General features: G+C 36.1%; 1 protein-coding gene across 3 annotated transcripts in view; it reads right to left on the bottom strand.

Annotated features, from left to right (window-relative positions):
* Window positions 1–26,215, bottom strand: part of COP1 (COP1 E3 ubiquitin ligase) — a 226,819-nt gene that overhangs the window by 38,833 nt on the left and 161,771 nt on the right. For all 3 annotated transcript variants that reach the window (XM_040263920.1, XM_040263922.1, XM_040263921.1), the window contains 3 exons: window positions 12,799–12,916; window positions 9,761–9,885; window positions 7,365–7,525 (listed from right to left, as the gene is read on the bottom strand). In XM_040263920.1, coding sequence (XP_040119854.1) covers window positions 7,365–7,525; window positions 9,761–9,885; window positions 12,799–12,916 — 404 coding nt within the window. The remainder of the gene's footprint in view (window positions 1–7,364; window positions 7,526–9,760; window positions 9,886–12,798; window positions 12,917–26,215) is intronic.

Below are 26,215 nucleotides of genomic sequence, written 5' to 3'. Positions count from 1 at the left end.
CACGGTTCATGTATTGCTGAAGCCTGGCTTGGAGAATTTTGAGCATTACTTTACGAGCGTGTGAGATGAGTGCAATTGTGCAGTAGTTTGAGCGTTCTTTGGCATTGCCTTTCTTTGGGATTGGAATGGACACTGACCTTTTCCAGTTCTTTGGCCATTGCTGGGTTTTCCAAATTTGCTGGCATATTGAGTGCAGCACTTTCACAGCATCATCTTTTAGGATTTGAAATAGCTCAACTGGAATTCCATCACCTCTACTAGCTTTGTTCGTAGTGATGTTTCCTAAGGCTCACTTGACTTCACATTCCAGGATGTCTGGCTCTAGATGAGTGATCACACCGTCGTTATTATCTGGGTTGTAAAGATCTTTTTTGTACAGTTTTTCTGTATATTCTTGCCACCTCTTCTTAATATCTTCTGCTTCTGGTTAGGTCCATACCATTCTGTCCTTTACTGAGCCCATCTCTGCATGAATTGTTCCCTTGGTATCTCTAATCTTCTTGAAGAGATCTTTCCCATTCTATTGTTTCCTCTATTTCTTTGTATTGATCACTGAGGAAGGCTTTCTTATCTCTCCTTGCTATTCTTTGGAACTCTGCATTTAAATGGGCATATCCTTCCTTTTCTCCTTTGCTTTTGGCTTCTCTTCTTTTCACAGCTATTTGTAAGGCCTCCTCAGACAGCGATTTTGCCTTTTTGCATTTCTTTTTCTTGGGGATGGTCTTGATCCCTGTCTCCTGTACAATGTCACGAACCTCATTCCATAGTTCATCAGGTCTAGTCCCTTAAATCTATTTCTCACTTCCACTATATAATCATAAGGAATTTGATTTAGGTCATACCTGAATGGCCTAGTAGTTTTCCTCACTTTCTTCAATTTAAGTCTAAAGGTAGGTCATTATTATCATTAGCACTTCAAAGATGTAGAAATTGAAGCACAGTGAAGTTAAGGCACTTGAGCAAGGTCATAGATCTAGTAAGTGGAAAATCTGATTTGAACCTGAGCGATCTGACTCCATAGTCTTTGCCCTTGTTCTGTACACTATGTTTGTTTCCAATGAGGTTACAGACTAGCAGGGGACAGGAGACATGAACACAAGTAACAGTACAAAGCAGTGTATTTATTCACTCAGGAAATATTTTTAATGGATAGGAATTATGACAGATTTAGGTAAAGAAAAAATTTCCATAAGAACACAAAGTTTTAGTTAAAAACATTTTATAATAAATGTTTCATTATATAAAGTTTTATTTGTAAGAAGTAAGAATATATTTTATTATATGACTATAATGACTATTTATTATATGACAAAAAAGATGCCCCTGCCTAATACAGTTATAACTTTGCACAGTATGGGTGATTAACACTGTTAACAAATTTCCATGCCAAGTCTTGCTGGACTTGGTTTCAGGAAGGGAAATTAGGGATATCATTAGTCTGACATCCTTTACTACTAAGTTATAAAAAGTTTCAATATGACTCCTGGTGTTTCAAGCCACAAGAGGAAAATCCACCCTTAATAACCCTTCAATAACTAGCTAAAGCTTTTTCTGAGGATACAGTATATATATATACATTCGTCACTTTTGAAGACCTACGAGAGTCTTTATCCTTTACAAGCTTTGTCTTTCATTAGCAGATATCTATTTATAATTGGTGACTCAAGACTAGATAATTATGTATGACGTACAGCCTCAGTAGGAGTCATCATGGACTCAAGGTTGGCCTTGAGGCAAGGTCTGCCAAGGTCAACAAAAATATACTGTCCCTTTACCCAGATACGATTATTTAGCAGAAAATAATTTGCCTTCTGTTAAATTATATTCAATATAAATTTGAAACAATTTATATTTCATACCAACAGTTTCAGATAAGAGATATGCCACAAAATTGATCCACAGATATAGAACATATATAGTCTCCTTTACCTAACTTTCAGTGTCTGAATAAAGCAGTGATGATAAAAAAAGATACAACAGAAATAAACAATATCATTCCAAATTTACTTTTGCTCTATAGCATTACTTTTAAGGTAGATGTGGGATGTACAGGATAATGGAATAGATATAAATTACTAACATCAAATTGCCAAAGGACTGTAATTATAAAATATCTTAGTTGCATTGAATTTCCTGTTCAAGCAAGAATTTCTTAAAAAAAAAAACCAAAAAAACTTTTCAGTACATAAACATGCGATTTGTAAAAAATCAAAAGTTAATGTTTTAGAAAACTGTTTATGGAAACAACTAATAAAGATTCTTTTACTAACAAGATTATTTTCTAACTGGCAAAGATACTGGCATTATAGTCCATGTTTTATGGGTATGGTCAAACTGAAATACCTGAACTTTCTCTGTGCAAGACCAAATGGAAATCAACGGTACTATAAGGCAATCTACCAATTTTAATCAAAAGCCTTAAAGCTATCCATTTCCTTCAAATGAATAAATCTCTAAAGTTCTCTCCTAAATAATTAATTAGAAATTTAAAGATTTACTAAAAAATATTCAAGCATTATTTACAGTAGTAAAAAGTAAAGTATCTTGAGCAAAACAATAGTATACCAGTTATGGTAAATCCTTAGACTAGAATAATATGGAACCACTGAAAACTCTCTTTTCAAAATATATTTATATCTGGGAAATGTTCATGACAAAGGCAAAAGGTAAAGAATACATGATAACATACAAAATATTCACTGCTATTGGGGGAAAAGTTCCTATGAATGGAAAAAAGTACATGTTGATTATATTTAAATGCCCGTATTAGTTATTTCTGGGAAAAGTGATAACAGATATTCATTTTTTTTTTGTTATTCTAAATTCTCTAAAATATACATGTATTCATTACTAACGGTTTCTTTCAATAATAAGCTACTGTAACTCTTTGGGGAAGAAAACAAAAATCAAAACCTATGCAATGTTTCAAGATGATGACAGTATTCTCTACCGATGCGCTTGCCAAGGAAATTCACTCTGACTCCCCACTTGCCTAATATACAGCTGCAAAAGAACTTTCTTTGGAATCAACTCTAAATTAGTTTAAGGATAATTACTTAAACTAATCATATCACTAATGTCTTTTAGGAGGAAAGAAGGGAACAAAGAAATAAATTTTATGTTAGTCCATATGAATACTTACTAGAAATTGTGAGTAAATAGAATATTTTAGAAGAAAGGCTGAAACTAGAACTAACATAAACAGATCCAGGTAATGGCTTGTCCAATAAGTATCAGACAGCAAACATTACTACACTGGGATACAAGAGGTTAAAATAAATTATGTGGTACTTTTCAAGGAAAAAGAGTCACAAAATGAACTGAAATTATAGTCCACTAGCCCACCATACTCTATGATCAAATGTACATAGCTGACCGCTATACATGGAAATAAAGTAAACCACACTATTTCATAGATTGTGTAATTATTCAATGGAATGTATTTGGATGTTCAACCATATATGGATATACTACATTCAAGTACACAGTTTTAGACTTTACAATTGCTTTTTCAAATAAATGGATAGTAATTTTTTTTTATTATAGCAAGTTAAACATATGATCAAGCTCACTTCATTTATATTTAAAAACCAACTAATGGGAAAATTAAATTTCAAAGTCTAAATAAAAGTAGAGTGGTAAGTGGTATTCCAAGCAGTTATTTCATACAAATTCCCCTCTTTTAAAAAAATCATGACATTAATACCAAAATAGGCAATACAAATAAGATTAACTCTTGGGGGTTAAAATCCTAAGAATCTGGCAATAACAGAATATTCATACGTCAATAATTCTAAATTACTAAAGTTTAATTAAAATATATTCAAATGAATTAAAATTATAAAGTAAAAACAAAATATGAAATGAAGAATTCTGCATTCTTCGTTAGTATAAATATTACCATTTCTAAGTATCCTAGAGAGGAGCTATGTTGTATAATAAAAAATTCTTCTTCTAAAAAAAAGTATTTTTGATACAGTTCAAACTTATCTTACAACCCTTTTGAAAATTAAATGCGGTACAAGAGGTTGTGGCACTTTAACAGTAGAAATGCTAAAGCCACTAACAGAAGAACAAAGGACAGAAGACTCTGATGTGCTTTTAGACATAGGGAAGGTATTAGGAAGATAGAAAAAGAGAAAGGACAAAGAACTGTCCCTCAGATTAAAACAAACAATTTTAGACATATTATGACTTTAAATGGAAGGAATTAAAAGCAAATATTATAAGCCTAGAAGAAAAAGTAGACTTTAAGAACCTACTTTGAAGATTATCCTATGAACTATAATATGCACCCTTTCTGTCTAATATTAATTAGTTCTTTTGCCACCTTCCTTGACAAAGCAAGGGTTTGAGAGACTTTAATCACATTTATTCTTCTGACTTATTACTGTCAAGTACTTAATCCTGTGTGTGTATTATGTCCAACAGACACCACTGCTTTATACAGTCGACATGCACCTAGATTCACTGCATGTTTACCATTTCTATTGCTTTCCATTCCTTTCTGCAACTCTGACCTTCCATCTGCTGCATTTTTTTTTTCCTTCTGCTTTAAGAATATCCTTTAAGATTTTCTTTAGTGTAGAAAATTTTCTGCTGGTGACACATGCTTCATTCTTATTTATCTAAAAGTCTTCATTTACTGGATACGGAATGCTAGATTGGCAGGTTATTTTTCCTTCACACACTGAATATCTGGCTCCACTATCTTTTGATTTCTATTGTTTCATTGAGATGTTGTCAGTCCAATTACCCATTCTTTGAAGACAGCTTTTCTCTGCTTTAAGAATCTCTCATTGTATTTTTTCAGGAGTTTTAATAAGATGTGTCCCACCACCAGCAAGGGTCACAGGATTAGACACAATTAGTTTTAAATCTAGCACTTCGTTAGCTTTATAGAAGGATATAAGATAGGATATTCAGTGTGCACAGCATCTTCAAAACCATGCATAGCTTCTTGGCTCTCTCCCCAAACCACAGACAGTGAGCACAGTTGCCAAGGACAGCTGAGATGCAGGTGGTTCATTTCAACCCAGAGAGGTACCTTGGTTTCCTGCCAGCCTTATATTGTTCACGCTGCACAGATGTAAGGCCAGTATGTCAACTCACAGTTCTCTCAGTTCAGAAGCAATGTGATAGATGAGGTTTCAGAGTAAAATTAAGAGATAACTAGCTCCTAACACATAACATTCCCTATTTGTCTCAATACAGCTTATTTCCACAGCAAAGTGCTATTAGAAGGCAGACCCAAGGTCAGATTTTCATGCCCATCTATGTATGTTCAGGGTCTAGATCTGATATTAAATCTCTACTCACAATGTAGGTTTCAAGTCATTTATTCTCTGGGGTAAGAAAGTTTACTGAATCTCTGCCTTAATGTCTTTCATCAATGATGTAAAGCTTTATCAACAATAATCCTTTCTAATATCTGCTTTGGGGTTTCCCACGTAGCACAGTGGTAAATAATCCACCTGTCAATGTAGGAGGTGCAAGAGATGTGGGTTTGAACTCTGAGTGGGGAAGATCCCCTGTAGGAGGAAATGGCAACCCACTCCAGTATTCTTGTCTGGAAAATTCCATGGGCAGGAGCCTAGCGGGTTGCAGTCAATGAAGTCGCAGAGTCCGACATGACTGAGCGTCAACTTTCTTACTTCAGCTTCTGCCTCCTTTTTTTCCATCATTCTTTGACTCTCCATGCTTGCTTTTGTATATTTTCTTCTAACTATGCTACAAGTTCATTACTTCTCTTTTCAACTGTGCCTCATCTTCCATTCAACCCATCCACTAAGTTCCTACTTTTGGTAACTATATTTTCTTAGTTCGAGAATTTTCATTTTAAAACTGCTTTTTATTTTCCAATTGAAATTTTCAACCTTGTCTTTCATTTTGTCAGTATGGTTATTTCCAGGCTATGTCTGATAATACCCAGAGTTGCTGTGAATTTGTTTCTATTGTCCAATTCCTACGCTAAATTTATTCATGTCATCTTGCCTCTCCTATGTCTGTTTACATTTTATTGTGCCTAGTTATTATATTTGCAATTTTGAAAAAGAATAAAATTCTTAGGTGATCTTCTTTTGAAGGCCTTCTTGAAGAGAGGATTTAATTTTACATCCTGTGAACCCCAGTAATCCATGATAACCTCAGTTTATTCAGGATTGATGTGACCTGAAATTGAGTTGCAAAATCACTGGGGGCTTATCTTCAACTGGTTTACTCTAGACTAGAGCCCTTTGGGCACCGAGACCAAAGTGAGTTCACCCATACGGTGGTGGGCACTGGACTGCATTCCCTGTGATCCCATGAAGCTACCATAAGTATTCTCAGACATTCCACCAAAACTGGCAAATGCACCCAGTGGAGAAAGAAGATTCAAAAGCCAGGCTCACAGTCCTAGACTGCTAATTCTTTTCTATCTTGTTTATTTTCCAATGACTTAAAACAGGTTTTGGTTTTAAAATACATATACTTCGTCTAACTTTCTAGTTCTACTTAGAGGAAGGGTTGGTCCAAATCATCTTGTCTGCCACTACCAAAACTGAAGCTGAGTTACAGAACTTTAAACAAGATAGCTTGAATACACCTATTTAAACTGTACAAGAACTCAGAAGTCTTAAAGTACCTATCAAGTAGAATTTTGTGTGTCAAAAATAAAAATAAGTATATACCTAAAAAGTTATTTAAAAAAAGAGACATTAACAGATGACTAACATTTACAAAATCAAGACAATATAAACGATTACTTCTTCATAGAACTTACAAGAAAGCTTGTACTTTAAAATGCATAACTGAATGATAAGTTTGAGGAAACTTTTTTGGGCAACCTGGAAATTCAACTTTCTTGTTAAGAAATCAAATGTGTTTAACTATTCTCATATAAATGTATTTTGTATAGAAAAATTCTGCCCTGAAATAGTACTTAACTAGGTACGCATATAGGCCACTCTTCTTTATTCACATCAAACTTTTTCCTCCTAATATAATACCAGGTTCAGCTCAATGTTTATTTAGCCTATACTGCAAGTGATTAAAAAGGGAAATAAGACACAGTATGTTTCCTGGATAAATTTCCAGTCCTGTAGGAGAGATACAGAGATAATCTGATAATGATGTAACAGAGGTATGCATATGATGCTATGGGTACACAGGAGAGACATCATCTCAGTATGATGTAATATTTCAATTACTGTTCCTTTAGTGACAATTCAATTACTACTTTCTAAAATGGTGATGCAATACTAAGCAAAAAAGAAAATATATGCAACAATTTATATTTTAAAGTTAAAAGGCTCACCTGTGTATATATAAACGAAATGTATCATATGAGAAACCAAGGTGGAAAAACTGATACACAAACTCACCCCATCTGGAAGTGCCCTCCAGCACACGGCACTAACAAATTCATTTGTGTCATCTTCTTTTCGGTCTTTGTCCAGAACACTTTTGACTGTGTCAAACTTAAAAGTTAGCAAAGTCTTAGAAAGTCCTTTATAGTACAGGTAAAGAGAGTTGTTCTCGCTTCCTAAAAAAGAAATTTAGTAGTTATTTTAAAATATCTTTTTTGGTTTAGAATGGAAGAACTTAGTATTAGGACTTCATAAGTTCACTATTACTCAACATTTAAGTTCAGAGACTAATAATCTTTTATGGTAAAATATGAAAGACCAGAGCACAGGACTTCTTGGGAATCATGTGAAAAAGGGATTCCTAGGGAAAAAATATGTATTTTCCTAACCTAAAGACATAATCACTGTCAAATGATTTAACAAAATTGATATAAAAATCATTTTTAGCAGAGATCTAAAGAAGAACCAGAAATCTGTTATTACAATATAATCTTTAAAGCAAGTTTAAAAAGATTTCTGTCTAGGGGGGAAAAATGTTGTAGCACTTATAAATGCAGATTTTAATAATCCACAAAACTCATCTCCCATTTCTTAACAAAAGCTGAGTGGTCTACAAACCTATAGTTTGAACAATCTGTCAAAGTAAGAGATTTGCTTTGACAAGGTTTAGGTTCATACACATGTTCAGTTCAGTTCGGTCACTCAGTCGTGTCTGTTTCTTTGCGACCCCATGAATTGCAGCACACCAGGCCTCCCTGTCCATCACCAACTCCCAGAGTTCACTCAGACTCACATCCATCGACTCGGTGATGCCATCCAGCCATCTCATCCTCTGTCGTCCCCTTCTCCTCCTGCCCCCAATCCCTCCCAGCATCAGTCTTTTCCAGTGAGTCAACTCTTCGCATGAGGTGGCCAAAGTATTGGAGTTTCAGCCTCAGCATCAGCCCTTCCAATGAACACCCAGGACTGATCTCCTTTAGGATGGACTGGTTGGATCTCCTTGCAGTCCAAGGGACTCTCTCAAGAGTCTTCTCCAACACCACAGCTCAAAAGTATCAATTCTTTGGTGCTCAGCTTTCTTCACAGTCCAACTCTCACATCCATACATGACCACTGGAGAAACCATAGCCTTGACTAGACGGACCTTTGTTGGCAAAGTAATGTCTCTGCTTTTTAATATGCTATCTAGGTTGGTCATAACTTTACTTCCAAGGAGTAAGCATCTTTTAATTTCATGGCTGCAGTCACCATCTGCAGTGATTTTGGAGCCCCCAAAATAAAGCCTGACACTGTTTCCACTGTTTCTCCATCTATTTCCCATGAAGTGATGGGACCAGATGCCATGCTCTTAGTTGTCTGAATGTTGAGCTTTAAGCCAACTTTTTCACTCTCCTCTTTCACTTTCATCAAGAGGCTTTTTAGTCCTCTTCACTTTCTGCCATAAGGGTGGTGTCATCTGCATATCTGAGGTTATTGATATTTCTCCTGGCAATCTTGATTCCAGCTTGTGCTTCTTCCAGCCCAGCGTTTCACATGATCTACTCTGCATAGAAGTTAAATAAGCAGGGTGACAATATACAGCCTTGATGTACTCCTTTTCCTATTTGGAACCAGTCTGTTGTTTCATGTCCAGTTCTAACTGTTGCTTCCTGACCTGCATATAGGTTTCTCAAGAGGCAGGTCAGGTGGTCTGGTATTCCCATCTCTTTCAGAATTTTTCACAGTTTATTGTGATCCACATAGTCAAAGGCTTTGGCATAATCAATAGAGCAGAAATAGACGTTTTTCTGGAACTCTTGCTTTTTCCACGATCCCGCGGATGTTGGCACTTTGATCTCTGGTTCCTCTGCTTTTTCTAAAACCAACTTGAACATCTGGAAGTTCATGGTTCACGTATATATGTGTAGAGATAGTTAATTTTACTGAATAAAGGCCAAGTCATTTTAAAATACTAATGGAAGTTCATATACTCAGGAATCAAATGTATTAAAAGCATTTCAACAGTACCAAATTTGATTTTCATATTTCTAATTTAAATTTGTACAAATTATCAACAATGAGAGTCCTAAAATAACAGATTGAGACTACCCAAACAGACTGTTTATTGAAGGGAACATTATATAGGGGGAAATGAACATCAGACTTAAGACACAGCTGTCTCTAAAATTAAGATATCAGCAGAAATGTCTTCTCATAATACAGTTAACAATTTTATGCTGTTTCACATGGTTGGGGCTTGGGCTCAGTGAAGGAGAGAAGGACTAACGCTTTTTCTAATCCAAAGAAAATTCAGCATGCTACTTCTGAATGTACAGATCATTTCCTGAGTTGGTATGTCGTCTATTCCACTGAATGCAATTTTGGTGAAAGATACCTGTTTAAAAGTTCCAGGAGAAAGTAATTTCACTTACCACAAGCTATATAATCTCCATTGGAAGCAAGGCCTACAAAGTTTTTTTCATTGATATGACCCTTGAAGGAGCGTAGGCAGTAGGGCTTCCCTACATTCCACAGCTTTAGCTGGCTATCTGTTGAACTGAGAGAAACACAAAAAGTTAGAACACCTCTAAGATTTCATGACATGAAACTCATCACTACTACTAATCGGAGGCAATCCAGTTTGCTGGTAGGGAATGCAGACTCTGGAGCCAGACTGTCTGAGTCAGAATGCTCAGTATGCTATTATTTGCTTTTGACCTTAGGAAAGTTAATACAAACTCTTTGGCCTCAATTTTTTCATCAGTTAAATATGAAATATAATGATTCCTATTTTACATGATTAGACGAATCCTAGAAGAGACTGAAAAAAATTAATTTATTTAAATGCTTTCAATAGTCCCTGGGCACATAGGAAGTATAACCATTAGCCATCAATACCACCATACGACCACCATCAAACAATAAGAAAGCTCTATTGGGAGTTGTGCTCCCAATTTCAGTTGATTTATTTTTCAACTGTTCAATTATATTAGTATATTAAATATAAACTATTTTCACAGGCAAGGAATACTATGAATGTTTGGTCTATACAGTTTACCTTGCTAATATGCAAATGCAGCTGTTAATCAAAAAATAATTGAATATAAAAATCAATGCTAATCCTATCATGCAAAGACAGTCTGAGGATTTGAATAAAATACTCAATACTTCTAACTTTTTATTATAAAAATTGAATCATACAGCACATTATTTTGCAAAGTGCTTCTTCCTCATTCAACAATTTGTTTTACATTTGATGTGAAATAAACACATTTCTCTATTAATGACTACACAATAAATCATCTTTTCTCTAACAGTCACAGAATAGGGCACCATGCTAAATGTTTGACATACAATATTTTCTTCAAAGAATCACAACATATAAGTAGTATTCTCAGTTCCATTTCAGAGGTGAGGAAACAGATATAGAAGGTTAAGAATATTTTTAAGGTACCACTGCTAGTAAATAGTAAAACCAAGATTGAAACTCTTATTTCACAGGCCACATTCCAAACTTCCAAAATTCTATTGCTTCTCATTATTTTTCAACATAGCATTTATTCTCAGACATTTATGTTGTTTCTTGGTTTTGCGGTTTTCTGGCCATGCCATGCAGCTTGCGATAATCTTAGTTCTCTGACCAGCAATCGAACCCGGGCCCTGGCAGTGGAAGCGCAGAGCTATAACCACTGGATTGCCAGGGAATTTCTGACATTTATGTTGTTTTAAATTTTTTTTTTCTGCTCAACAATATTACATTGATAATTCCTTTATGTGTGTGTTGTGTGTGCATATAGTCAAAGAATTCAGAGGTTGCAGCAACATGTATGCATAGGATTGTTTTAATATTACTTTTTTCATATTTCCAAATATACTTTTGGGTAAACTTGTCTCACATACTTCTAAACACCAAATATGTTCAAGAGGAAAATCATCATGATTTATAAACACCAAAAAGGAAAAAAGACTGGTGAATATATATACCACAAATCTACATTAAAAAAGGTCGACTAAGACTTCAAATTTATACAGTTAAGCATACATATACTTCAACTTCCTGGCTTCCCTGGTGGCTCAGACAGTAAAGAATCTGCCAATCTGCCTGCAATGCGGAGACCTGGGTTCAATCCCCGGGTAGGGGAGATCCCTTGGAGAAGGAAATGGCTACCCACTCCAGTATTCTCTCTTGCCTGGAAAATCCGATGGACAGAGGAGCCTGGTGGGCTATAGCCCATCGGGTCGCAAAGAGTTGCACATGACTGAGCAACTAATACTTCACTTCTTACTTCAACTAGTCGAAATCAAACAAACTGATTCAACACTTATAAGTCTGAAATTTAAGAAAAAATATTTTTGCCATATAATATATCATTCATATTTGAATCTGAATAAAGTTTTCATTATTTACTGCCCAGTTACTCCTAAAGAAGGGAGACTTTTTGACTGGTCATCACTTTTAATATACATTTGTGAACCAATTTTCCATGTTAACTCCCCTTAGAAATTCAGCTCTCACTTTCTTTTTTCCCTTTTTTCTTTTTTTAAAATAGCAATCAAATTACCTTGTTAAATCAACTCAAATTACCAAGTTCTTATCTAGAGCAACCAGTATGGAGACAGATGGGATGGGAGATCCCAAGTATAAGGCCCTGGTGTTAATAATCTCCTAGGATATATTAGAAACTATGTGAAATAAGGAAAACAATGTATGATTAAGCTTGAGAAGAAATATATGAAAAAAGGAGACTGAGAATGGGCTTTTACTAGGGTAATATAAAATAAAGAGAACAATAAAATGGATAACAGAACGGACTGTCCCTGTTAGTAGAAAAGCTTAATCAACAGTATTTTAGCAACCGAGATGTACTTTTCTGGTTGACACCTTTTTTACCTTCAACAAAATAAAAGATAACTAAAAGCTTATTTATGGCTCTCTAGTTCAGAAGGCTTCTTAATATTTGTCAGGTATAAACAGTCATATTTAGAAAGTTCTCTTCAAAATATATTTAAAACTCACTATGAAATCATAGGGAGATCAAGTAACATGGAATCATAAAAGTCAATCAAATATTGCTTTAAACCCAAAATTATACTACTGTACTACAATACAGATAATATATAAAAACATATTAGTGCTCTTTAGTAAATGAAACACTTCTCATTATTATATTGTATCAACTGTTGTTTCTCTGTTTTTAAGGAGCAGGGGCTGAAATTCAATCTGAAGTTCAAATGTCTAAGGGGGCAACTTTAAAAAATATAGCATCATCTGGATTTTCTTCACAAAGAATATATAAAAGAGAGCAATACAGACTAAACTACACGTGTTTTAATTAAATGTTAGAAAATTCTACGTTTGTAAGAAAAAGTGCATATACCACAGTGTTACTCTTCACAAAATCCATGGTGACATTACAGACCAGTACATGATGACATGTTAAACTCAATTTCTGAAAAGAGTCATACTCACGCAGAGACGATTTCCTCACCACTCACAAACTTTGCGTAAGAGACGGCTTTTCGGTGTCCTTTGAATACCATGATTGGCTGTTTAGTGTTACGAAGATCATAGTAGTGAACACAGTGATCTAGAAGAAAAACAAACGGAGAAGAAAAAGAAAACAATGCAGTAAATGAGGAAATGGAAAGCAAAGCTAATTTTAACTGGTTTGAGGGTTTTTTTAATCAAATGTTTCAGAAACAATATCCAACCTATGATACTCAGAAAACTAAGGGTAATGACTCACTTTCAAAGATAAGCAAATACAGTAAGTTTTGTTTTGCAGCTAGGAGAATATGGTTAGTATAAAACAGTGTATACACATACACCAATGTGAGTCTGAAAAGGAGTTCCACTGATATTTCTTGAGATCCTGGCCCCAGAAATAGTATTAAGAGTTCCAAAACATTGGAAACTTTTTAATGTATCCTTACATTCTGATGGCTTTAGAAAAGTAATGTAAACATTTTGGGCTTCAAGTTAAACAAAATGCAATACAATTTTGCTTCCCACATTTGCTTTTTAAAATATACTTTCTTGAGACTCATTTTCCATATGGTAAAAATCTACTCACTGCAAGTATATGATTCAATGATTTTTACTAACTTTACCCAGTGGTGCAAGCATCATCATAAATCAGTTTTAGAACATTTTCTTCATTCCAATAAGACCCCTCACACATATTTACCACCCTCCTGTGGTCATGTATGGATGTGAGAGTTGAACTGTGAAGAAAGCTGAACACTGAAGAATGGATGCTTTTGAACTGTGGTGTTGGAGAAGACTCTTGAGAGTCCCTTGGACTGCAAGGAGATCCAACCAGTCCATTCTGAAGGAGATCAACCCTGGGATTTCTTTGGAAGGAATGATGCTAAAGCTGAAACTCCAGTACTTTGGCCACCTCATGCAAAGAGTTGACTCATTGGAAAAGACTCTGATGCTGGGAGGGATTGGGGGCAGGAGGAGAAGGGGATGACAGAGGATGAGATGGCTGGATGGCATCATGGACTCGATGGACGTGAGTCTGAGTGAACTCTGGGAGTTGGTGATGGACAGGGAGGCCTGGCGTGCTGCGATTCGTGGGGTTGCAAAGAGATGGACAGGACTGAGCGACTGAACTGAACTGACCCTAGGCAACTGCAATATTTTACCTCTATATATTTGCCTTTTCTGAAAACTTTTATACAAATGGAATCATAATATATGTAACTTTTATGTATGGATGGCTTCTTTACCTAATGTTTCTACAGTCCATTCACATGTTTAAATGTGTTAGCAGTTCATTCTTTTCTGTTGCTAAATAGTATCTACTGTGTGGATATACGGGCTTCCCTGGTGGCTCAGATGGTAAAGCGTCTGCCTACAATGTGGAGTTCGATCCCTGGGCTGGGAAGATCCCCTGGAGAAGGGTCTAACTCTCACATCCATACATGACCACAGGAGGGTGGTAAATATGCGTGAGGGGTCTTATTGGAATGAAGAAAATGTTCTAAAACTGATTTATGATGATGCTTGCACCACTGGGTAAAGTTAGTAAAAATCACTGAATCATATACTTGCAGTGAGTAGATTTTTACTATATGGAAAATGTGTCTCAAGAAAGTATATTTTAAAAAGCAAATGTGGGAAGCAAAATTGTATTGCATTTTGTTTAACTTGAAGCCCAAAATGTTTATATTACTTTTCTAAAGCCATCAGAATGTAAGGATACATTAAAAAGCTTCCAGTGTTTTGGAACTCTTAATACTATTTCTGGTGTGGAAATACCACATTTTGTCCACCCACTCACCAGTTTATGTATATTCGTTTCAATTTTGTTGAATTTATTGTAAATAATGTTGCTATTAAACACTCACATTCAAATCTTTGAATGGATATTTATTTAGGTCTTAGGCAAATACCTGAAAAGTGCAAATATTGTATCATGTTACAATCTTGCGTTTAACTCTGAGAAACTCACAAAAGGTACAGGATATCATTTCACACTCCACCAACAATACATGATGGTTCCAATCCCATTATTGAGTTCTTTGAAACTTTTGGATACACACTGGAAATGTATTTTGCAAATATTTTCAACCATTCTGTTGCTTTTTAGATAAGTACAGAAGTTTTTGTACTTTGATAAGCTTTTAACTTTATAAGGTTCAATTTATCTTTTTTTATAGAACACTCGGTATTATAAATAGAAAACTGACTAATCCAAGTTCTTAAAGATTTTTCTTTTTTTTCCCTAAGTTTCATTGTTTGGGTTCTTAAAGTCTGTGATCAATTTTCAGTTAATTTCTGTGTATGGTGTGAAGAAAAGGCCTTAGTAAATCTTTTTGCATGTGGATGGATATGAATCCAGTTGTCCCAGTATCATTTGAGACAAACTACTTTTTCTCCAATGAATTGCTTGGCACCTTTACTGAAAATGAATGGACTATATATAAGGATTTATTTTGGATTCTTAATTCTTAATCAATTGATCCATACATATCTACCCTTCTGCTAGTACACCAATGTCTTAATAACTACTGCTAAGTCGCTTCAGTCGTGTCCGACTCTGTGCGACCCCATAGACGGCAGCCCACCAGGCTCCCCCATCCCTGGGATTCTCCAGGCAAGAACACTGGAGTGGGTTGCCATTTCCTTCTCCGTCTTAATAACTAGAGCGTTATAAATCTGAAATAGGGAAGAAAAAGTCCTCAAACCTTATTCCTTCTCAAAATTGTTTTGGTAGTTCCTGGTCTTTTCCATTTTGAGTTTATCTTACTTTGAGTTCATTGAGCTTCCTGGATGTGTAAAGTGATGTTTATTAAGCAACTGGGAAAGATCTAGGCTATTCTTTCCTCAAAATTTTCCTGGCTCTTTCTCTCTCACCTTACCTTCTGTGAGTCTGCACTGTATGTACTGGTATGTTTGATAGTGTCTCACAGGTTCCTGAAGCTTCATTCATTTTTCTCTTCATTCTGTTTTCTCCCTAGTACTTAGACTGAATAATCACTATTGATCTGCCTCTTGAGTTCACTGATTCTTTTGCCAGCTCAAATTTGCTCATGAGTCCTTCCAGTTATTTTTTCTTTTCAGGTACCATACTTTTCAACTACAGAGTTCTGATTTGTTTTTTACTTCTATTTTTAATACTATTTGAAAAGATATACTTATCATATTTCCCCTTAACTCCTTAATTATGGTTTAATTCATTGAATATTATCTATAAAAGCTGACTAGTCTCTATCTAGTAAGCCCAACATATGGGATAGTTTTTATTGACTGAATTTTTCTTACTTCTTGGTGTATATCATAAACTTTTTGGTCAAAAACTAGATATTTCAGAGAAATGGATAAAGAAGATGTGGTACAAATATACAATGGACTATTACTCAAGCCATTAAAAAGAATGAAATAATGCCAGTTGCAGCAACATGAATGGAGATAGAGACTGTCATACTGAGTGAAGTCCAAGTCAAACAGAGACGGAGAAAAATTCTATGACATCCTTTATATGTGGAATCTAAAAAGAAAGGATACAAATGAACTTACTTAAAAACAGACTCACAGACTTAGAGACTTATGATTGCTGGGGGGAATAACGCGGAGATGGGATAGTTAGGGAGTTTGGGATGGACATGGATACACTGCTATATTTAAAATGAGTAACAAGGACCTACTGAACAGCACAGGGAACTCTGCTCAATGCTATGAGGCAGCCTGGATGGAAGGGGACCTGGGGGGATTATGGCTTCACTGTGATGATGACGGCAGCCATGAAATTATAAGACACTTGCTCATTGGAAGGAAAGCTATGACAAAACCAGACAGTATATTAAAAAGTAGAGACATCACTTTGCCGACAGAGGTCCGCATAGTCAAAGCCATGGTTTTTCCAGTAGTCAGATATGGATGTGAGAGTTAGACCATAAAGAAGGCTGAGCACCAAAGAACTGATGTTTTCTAACTATGGTGCTGGAGAAGACTCTTGAGAGACCCTTAGATTGCAAGGAGATGAAATCAATCAATCCTAATGGAAACCAACCCGGAATATTCATTGGAAGGACTGATGCTAAGTGCCAATACCTTAGCCACCTGATGTAAGAGTCGACTCACTGGAAAAGAATCTGAAGCTGGGAAAGATTGAAGGCAAAAGGAGAAGGGTATGGCAGAGAATGAGATAGTTAGATAACATCACTGACTAAATGGATATGAATTTGAGCAAACTCCAGAAGATAGTGAAGGACAGGGAAACCTGATGTGCTGCAGTCCATGGGGTCACAAAGAGTTGGACACGACCTAGCAATTGAACAACAACAATGTTGTTGGCTGAGTCCCTTCACTGTTCACTTGACACTATCACAACACTGTTAATCAGCTATACCTCAATACAAAATTAAAAACGAAAAAACAAACAAACAAACCAAAAAAACCCTAGACATTTCAGATAGCAAAATGTGACAATTCCAGAATCAGTTCCTACCTTCTGTCTCCCAGGTTTATTGTGGCTGGGCTTTTGGATGGTGTTATTTATTTGTTTAGTGACTTTTCCAGAACTAAATTCTATAGTCTGTAATTCCTGCTGTATAGAATCACTGAAGTCTTTGATCAGTTCTGTTGTCTTTTTTTTTTTTAAACCTAGCAGAGTAAAGGCTGCTACTGGGTCACTTAGAAGTCACATCTTCTACCCTTTGCCAAGGGGATCTCTGTGTGTAGTAGGGCATGCTTTCAAAACTCAGGCAACTTATACATCTGTCTTACCTTTGACTTCTAGCTTATATAGAGCCTTACGGTCAGCCAGAGGTAAGAGACTAGATCTCTCTGCAGTTTTTCTGAGAGGGGACACTGGCCTGGACATGCAAAACACATTCTCACCCCAGGAACATGAGAGATTTTTCAGAAAGTTGTGGCCCTCTGCCGGATCTTCCTTTCAGATTTTTGACAGGGCTCCCGTTCGTCCCACCTGTCCCATAGCCTTCAATAGTTGTGGTGCTACATTTGATTGTTTTCAACAACACCCTGGGGTCCAGGTCTTTTTCCCATGGAGACTCTGAATCAGGTCAAACAGAAACAACATCTTGCCAATGGAACTTTCTCTAGTGAGTTGTAAGTCAGGTCAAATAGTGACAATGACCTGGCAAGGAGGATTTTTGAGAAGTTCCAAAACTAGTTTTGGCCCCAGTGTTGACAACAACGTTGCTGGTTTTCAAAGCTTCCATAACCATAATGATAGTTCATTTTTATAAATTTTCCAGTATTTCTGTTGCTTATATGGAAGAGTATTTCCACATTCTACTTTATGTTTAGCATTGTAATTACATTAAGTGATCACCTCAAATGACAGCATTCAGCTTATACTATGGAAGTACAAATGTATAGCTGTAGTTTGTTTGGCATATGCTAGAGTAAAAATAGGAGAAAAAAATTCTGGCTTCATTTGCTATGTTTATGTTAAATTTATTGGTAAAAAAGATTAAACTTTTCTTTTGCAGTAAATAATTCAAAACCAAAAAAACATTTTAGTAAAATAAGTCTTTAATTTCTCAAGTTATTTTATGAGCTGAAAATAAGATACTATAAAACAGCATACTACAGTATAGTGAAATAATACTTCATTCTCAACCTAATAAGCAAAATGGGGTATAATACGTAAAGGATATTAGGGTGTAAGTAAAGGTCCTGTCATTGTGTACTGCAAAAAGATTTTTCAGTAGTGGGAATGAGAAAAGTAGTGTGGAGACTTGAGTATAAAATGGCAGATGTTTCTGTAGACACGGCAGCATCAAAAGAAATCGCACACAGTGTGGACAAGTCTGAGAGTTAAAAATTCCAGAAGAATACAGTCATAGTTCTCCATAATTTTGTCAGAAGCTCCATCAAGTTGTTCCAGGTAGAGCACAAAGGACTTTTACAGCAGAGAAGACATTCTGCACGATACTATCATGAGGAAAGGCATGCAGGCACGCCAAGTCACTTCAGTCGTGTCCGACTCTCTGCGACCCCATGGATTACAGCCCACCAGGCTTCTCCGTCCACTGGATTTTCTAGGCAAGAATACTGGAGTGAGTTGCCATGTCCTCCTCCAGGGGCCCTTCCAGACCCACCCAGGGATTGAACCTACGTCTCTAATGTCTCCTGTGCTGGCAGGTGGGTTCTTTAGCACTAGGGCCACCTGAGAAGCCCATTATGATGAATGTATTTGTCCAGATCCACAGAATAGTGACACCACAAATGAACTCATGATTATGAGGCATCAGTATATGTTCATCAACTGTAACAGATACACCACTCTGGCGAGAGATGTGGATAATGGGAGATTATACATGAGTAGGGACAGAAGGCACAGGGGAATTCTCTGTGTCTCCCTCTCAATATTGCTGTGAACCTAAAACTACACACACCAAAAAAAAGTTTAAAAAGACCCAGAAATCTCAGCACCTTCCTTATGTATACTTTCCCAAATTAAAAATAAAAACAAAAATCTCAGTTAAGAGAAAGTACCAGAAACATTTATCACAAAGTCTTCCCCAACCTAACTTGCTTAGAACACCAGAATATAAAACAGATTGAATTAAGAGCTGCTTTGGCTAGAGCCCAAGGAGCAAGGAGCCCTGTTCTCAGCCTCTTCTCTCCCTACATTTGGCTTTCTTCCTACCTGCCAACTTTTGAGAAATCTAAAGGATAGAATTTGAAAAATAGCAACTGTATTACTGATTACTATGAATAAAGTCATTTATTTTTTTCCCAAATTTATCTCTTTCTATGCTAGGGAGAAAGTATATTAATGAATTTTATATGTTAATTCCAAAATTTATGGGCAAATAAAAACTTTTACAAATCATTACTAGGACTATGACTTGGGCATCAAAAATCACTGTGGACAGTGACTGTAACCATGAAATTAAAAGATGCTTGCTCCTTGGAAGGAAAGCTATGACAAACCCAGACAGTGTATTAAAAAAAACAGAGACATCACTTTGCTGACAAAGGTCTGTATAGTCAAAACTACATTTTTTCTGGTACTCATGTACAGATGTGAGAGTTGGACCATAAAGAAGGCTGAGAACCAAAGAATTGATGCTTTCAAATTGTGGTGCTGGAGAAGACTCTTGAGAGTCCCTTGACTGCAAGAAGATCAAACCAGTTAATCCTAAAGGAAATCAACCCTAAATATTCATTGAAAGGACTGGTACTGAAGCTGAAGCTCCAATATTTTGGCCACCTGATGTGAAGAGCTGACTCACTGGAAAAGACCCCAATGCTGGGAAAGATTGAGGGTAGGAGAAGGGGGTGACAGAGGAAGAGATGGTTGGATGGCATCACTGACTCAATGGATGTGAGTCTGAGCAAACTCCAGGAGATAGTGTAGGGCAGGACCCTAGCACCCTGGAGTCCATGGGGCTGCAAGGAGTTGGACAGGAACGAGCAACTGAACAACAACAACATGATCTGTTGGTTTTAATTACCTCTGGTGGAAGAAATGTGTTTTCCTTAAACTCTTTCCCCTAAAAGTGTTTCTCAGACTGGCAACAGGGAAAATAGTGTTTAAATTTTCATACTCACTAAGACTCTTGAGAGTCCCTTGGACTGCAAGGAGATCCAACCAGTCCATTCTGAAGGAGATCAGCCCTGGGATTTCTTTGGAAGGAATGATGCTAAAGCTGAAACTCCAGTACTTTGGCCACCTCATGTGAAGAGTTGACTCATTGGAAAAGACTCTGATGCTGGGAGGGATTGGGGGCAGGAGGAGAAGGGGACGACCGAGGATGAGATGGCTGGATGGCATCACAGACTCGATGGATGTGAGTCTGAGTGAACTCCAGGAGATGGTGATGGACAGGGAGGCCTGGCGTGCTGCAATTCATGGGGTCGCAAAGTCAGAACACGACTGAGCGACTGAACTGAACTGAACTGAACAGGACCCAGTACAATGTTCTATGCATAGATATTAGTGGCTAAATAATGATAACACTGTTTAAGTTTTATCATTGGAAAACAAAAAAAATTTGTATCAAATATAGAAAAGTTTTAAAATTTGTTTCTGTCATTTGAATTCATTTGAAAGTATACACAACAAATTACTTGTGGAATATATAGTTTTATTATTATACTACTATAATATGGCATAACACACAATCTAGAATATTCAGTGGCTTATAAGATACTAAATAAGCATAAAATGCTAGGAAAATTTCCTGGTTTCACAGTTTCCCTGCTTTGGAATCAGTTTCTGTGCAATAAACTGTGTGTTAATCACCAGGGAAATTCAAGGATCTGTTTTCCTCTTCAACTTAGTAGGTGACTTTTTTTTAAATTAAATTTTTATAAAATTATTCAATCATAAATCTAAATTCAGAGGCAATGCCCTGCAAATCTTAATGGCTTTAGAAATACAAAATCAGCACTGCCACAAGAGAAATAAAATGGACTAGTAATCTGTTTCCTAGATTGACTGCTAAGTTTACACACAGCCAAATAAACACCTGCAAAAATATGTGTTTATTCTTTGAGAATGAATTTGCTTCAGTCTTCACTGATCTGCTTTACTTCAATCTCTTTTCAAACACTTTTGCTTTAAGGAATCAATGTAAACAATGCTTGAGTAATAACTAATAAACACTGGGGATACTTTAAACTATTTTCATCACTAGAGAGGCAATAAAGCCAAAGTAAAAATAAACCATGTGGACAAGTAAAGATTGTAAATAAATTTATCTCAAATATCTAGAAAATAGTTGTCTAAATTAGTGACAGTAGGAAAGAACCAAAAAAGCCTAGACAGAGTTCTTATACATACAGCATTTAGCTGATCATTTTTAAATTTTTAATAAAATAACCCAATCAGGGGATTTGGTTTTTCAAAAGGTAAATTCAATCTGTTTAAATTTACTGTGATCAGATTAGTCAAATGTTTGGATTAATTCTCATCATTATTTAGTTTTTTACTTTTTTTATCCTGGCTTTTTCTGTGGTTCTTCATTTCCTGCCTTGTAGAGTTATTTTTAATACAAACTGAGTTTTCTCTCTTACTGTAGGTTCGAAAGTAGAGTTTCCACTTCTATTCTTTAATGATTTAAAATTTGAGAATGCAGGCATGACTTTAAGGACAAAGTTAATTAATATTGTTACACAGATTATATAAAAACCTAACACTGTTTCCATTTCATGAATACTCCTCCAAAACCTGGGTTACATTTTAATTGTCCAAATTTTTACTTCCACCTTTAAAAAACCTCCAAACTAGTCTTATTTCTCTATTATTGTTGTTTCATATACTCAATACTAGCTAAGATTTACCCACATTTATGAAGCTCTTTGCTTACAGGATTTCATTCCTTACATTTTATTCAATTCTTGATTTAATTCTCTTCTTTTGTTTATTTCTCTGTGGTGGAGTAGGAAGAAGCAGCATCCCATACCATGAAGGCAGTGGTTAGAATTCTCAGGGAGTCAATTCCTCTCCACCACTCAGAACCCAGGCTAAGACAAAGTTTCTAGAACTGTCACCTTGCAGATAGGCAATTACAACACTCTAGGTACACACTTCCAAGGTCCACACCATCTGTTCCCTCCCCACTAACTCTTCAACATCCAGATCCCTGGATCACTGAGGCCAGTGACTTCTCATCACCAGCAGGGAACAGAACTTCAGCTCACATGTCTAATTCTCTGGTTTTTCTATTCTGCTTTGTTTGTGACCCTTCACTATTTCAATACTCCATAAGCTATGTATCTAAAAGAGTATTTTATATATTTTACCTAAAGTAGTGTTTAGCTAAAATCTAAATGTTCATTGACAGAGGATTTTCAGTTTATCTAGTCTATCACATTGTTAGAACCAGAACTCTCTCTTGAGAACCTTATTACTTATATTGGTAAAACTATGAAGCAAGTTTCAAAATAAAAGACTGCGTGTGTGAGGGCTCAGCTGTGTCCTACTCTTTGCCACCCTTGGGACTGTTGCTCCTCTGTCCATGTGATTTATTTGGCAAGAGTACTGGAGCAGAGCCTTTTCCTCGGCCAGGTGATCTTCCTGACCCAGGGACTGAATTCCCATCTCCTCCCCTGCAGGATTCTTTATCACCAAGCCATCGGAAAGCCCAAATGACTGAGAAACCTGCATGTTATGCATGTCAAGTAACTACTTTTCTGGTGTATTTCACACTGTCCCTCCACTTCCAGAGGCACTTTCATCCAATCCAGAGTATTTTTATTAACATAAAGTATATTTCTATATTAAATATCTTTCTATATTAGTAATATGGTAAATTCCATGCAAGAAAAAGACTGAAAAACTAATCCAAAATGGAGAATTCAACTACAAAAGATAATGTAGATTTAGAATTCAATCTATTTAATGACCTTGAGGGAGGAGCCTGCTAGGCTACAGTCCATGGGATCGAAAAGAGTCGGACACGACTCAGTGACTTCACTTTCACTTTCATGCTGATTTTAAAAAGTCAAAATGAATCATATTATCTCAATAATAATAGTTCATAAGAAATAACAGTTCATAAAAAACAATTTGGTTTTTCTCTTTTACTAGACAGATATGGTCCTTATGTTTTGCTAAATGCTATTAAAACAGAGACAATATTTTAATGCAATGAGGTTCATCAAACAAACAAAGCTTTCTTCCTATGCCATATAAAATATCTTCATTATTTAGCCTTTATCTGCATTTCCATATTCTTGTTTCACCAACTGAGGAACCTGTAAATACTTTTAGCAAGAATAGTTATTCCTGTCCCAGGAGAAGTCAGAGTGGTGCACATGAAAATGATCTGAGGAGCAATTCTGAAATGCAAATGCCTGGTCTCCTCTCTTAAGAGTCTAATTCAGTAGGTCTATAATAGGGCCCAGACATGAATAATGCTTCAGCTTTTTAAAAAAGATTGATATATTTCAGATTTTTAAAAACACTATTTTAGTAGTATTTTTTACAACATATTATAAAACTTATTTACTTGTCTACCTTTCTGTGATTTCCTGAATTTTATTAATTATTTTTTATTTTATAGATGGTAACAAATACAAAGTTATTTTACAAATAAGTGTTCCCCTGCCTTGTGACCTCAGCTCTCTGAGGGGATCAGGAAAAGTTATAATTTTGTTTCTCATACAGTGTTTCTTGCTTTTAAGACGAAGGTAACATTTTCTGGTAGCTTTCTATACACTAAGCCACAGTGCTATGTTTTGATAATATTTCCTCATCACATCTATAGAGCACATATTCTTGCATACTTGTAAGAAAACTACACTGACTTGGCCTAGTGTAGTGTTTCTTCTCATTCACACTAGCCTACCAGAGTAACAGCTCAGTCTTTCCTTATTCACTGTGCAGGAGCATCTATTAAGTATCTTGGCTAGAAAATTTTAATATGTAGAAAATTTTAATATATTTAATAAAATTTTAATATAATTTAGTATACTGGCAACCTTGGTCTCACAATCAGTTATCTCTGTGACATCAGTATCACTATATACCCAGTTAGAAATAAAGTCTGATAAAATGACTCATGAAAAGAATAAATATAGGGAAGTCAATTCTAAACGGATAGAAGACAACTAATTTATTATTTTGTCAGCAAAACCTTAGATTTTTGCTTGATTAGTAATCTGAAAAAGGCATTTACTCAATTTTTCTGGCATGGCAGAAGAACTGTAAAACAAAGAGATAACGAATTGAAGAATGAACTCGTGGTAATGAAAAGGAATCAGGAAATGTGTATGTAGAACTGTGGGGAAGAGACTCAAGCGTGGGCTTGGGAGCCACGGAAGAGGCAGCAGGACACACAAGAGCAGAGGAAACGGGAGAAGGAAGAGGAACAGGGCGCAGGGGGGAAGGACGAGGGCACCGACAGAAGAAAGGAAGTCGGCTGGTCAGGGAGGTGAGAGGGAAGGAGAATCACAAGAGTGGGAGATCAGGGAAGAAGGGCAGAACGGAAAAGGGAAAGATGGAGGGGAGGAAGACAGAGGGAGGAGAGAAGGAAACAAAGAGAAGGAGAGAGAAGGAAGGAAAAGAAGGAAGGGGAGCTGAGAGAGAGCACTAGAGAACATGAACAAGCAAGAGGCAACACATAGGCAAGAAAAATTTTTCTCCGATTCTGAACTACAACCACAGACAGTTCTATAATGGCAGAATTTTCTTTTCACACTCATGTGTGAACTTATGAAAAAACTCAGATCTTACTAGAACTCCTTCATTTACATCATAAAAATACATATTTCTTAACAACTACAAATTTTTTTTCATTTAACGTTGTGATAACTCATTTAAAGACTAACCAAACAATTAGTTAGCTTCCCTAGTGTTTCAGAGAGCAAAGAATCTGTATGCAATGCAGGAGACCTGGGTATGATCCCTGGGTTGGGAAGATTCTTGCCAGAAGAATTCCATGGAGTGAGGAGCCTGGTGGACTACAATGCATGGGGTCTCAAAGAGATGGACACAACTGAGTGACTTTCATTTCACTTTTTAATCTAACAATTTTAAAGCACTTAGCAACTGTTTTTTGACAGGTAATAGCTATGAGTAATAGCTACTCATTGATTCTCTGCTGACTACAACTATCTACCTACATCTGTCCCCAGATTAACTAACAAAGTAGACTTCTATTTGTTTCCTAAATGAATACTGAAAAACCATAGCCTCATAAATTTTAAAATCAATGTCTGAAATTTTTCATCATAAATTTGTTTACAACATATTTAAATAATAACATTTTAAAATATGAATTAAGTATATCTAAACCTATATTCAGGTCAGGAAGCAACAGTTACAACTGGACATGGAACAACAGACTGGTTCCAAACAGGAAAAGGAGTACGTCAAAGCTACATATTGTCACCCTGCTTATTTAACTTCTATGCAGAGTACATCATGAGAAATGCTGGACTGGAAGAAGCACAAGCTGGAATCAAGATTGCCAGGAGAAATATCAATAACCTCAGATATGCAGAAGATACCACCCTTATGGCAGAAAGTGAAGAGGAACTAAAAAGCCTCTTGATGAAAGTGCAAGTGGAGAATGAAAAAGTTAGCTTAAAGCTCAACATTCAGAAAACTAAGATCATGACATCTGGTCCAATTACTTCATGGGAAATGGATGAGGAAACAGTGGAAACAGTGGCAGACTTTATTTTTTTGGGCTCCAAAATCACTGCAGATGGTGACTGCAGCCATGAAATTAAAAGACGCTTACTCCTTGGAAGAAAAGTTATGACCAACCTAGATAGCATATTCAAAAGCAAAGACATTACTTTGCCAACAAAAGTCTGCCTAGTCAAGGCTATGGTTTTTCCAGTGGTCATGTATGGATGTGAGAGTTGGACTGTGAAGAAAGCTGAGCGCTGAAGAATGGATGCTTTTGAACTGTGGTGTTGAGAAGACTCTTGAGAGTCCCTTGCA

This window comes from Oryx dammah, unplaced genomic scaffold (assembly GCF_014754425.2).
Source record: "Oryx dammah isolate SB20612 unplaced genomic scaffold, SCBI_Odam_1.1 HiC_scaffold_21, whole genome shotgun sequence".
Lineage (NCBI taxonomy): Eukaryota > Metazoa > Chordata > Mammalia > Artiodactyla > Bovidae > Oryx > Oryx dammah.
This window is presented reverse-complemented; position numbering and strand designations above follow the sequence as displayed.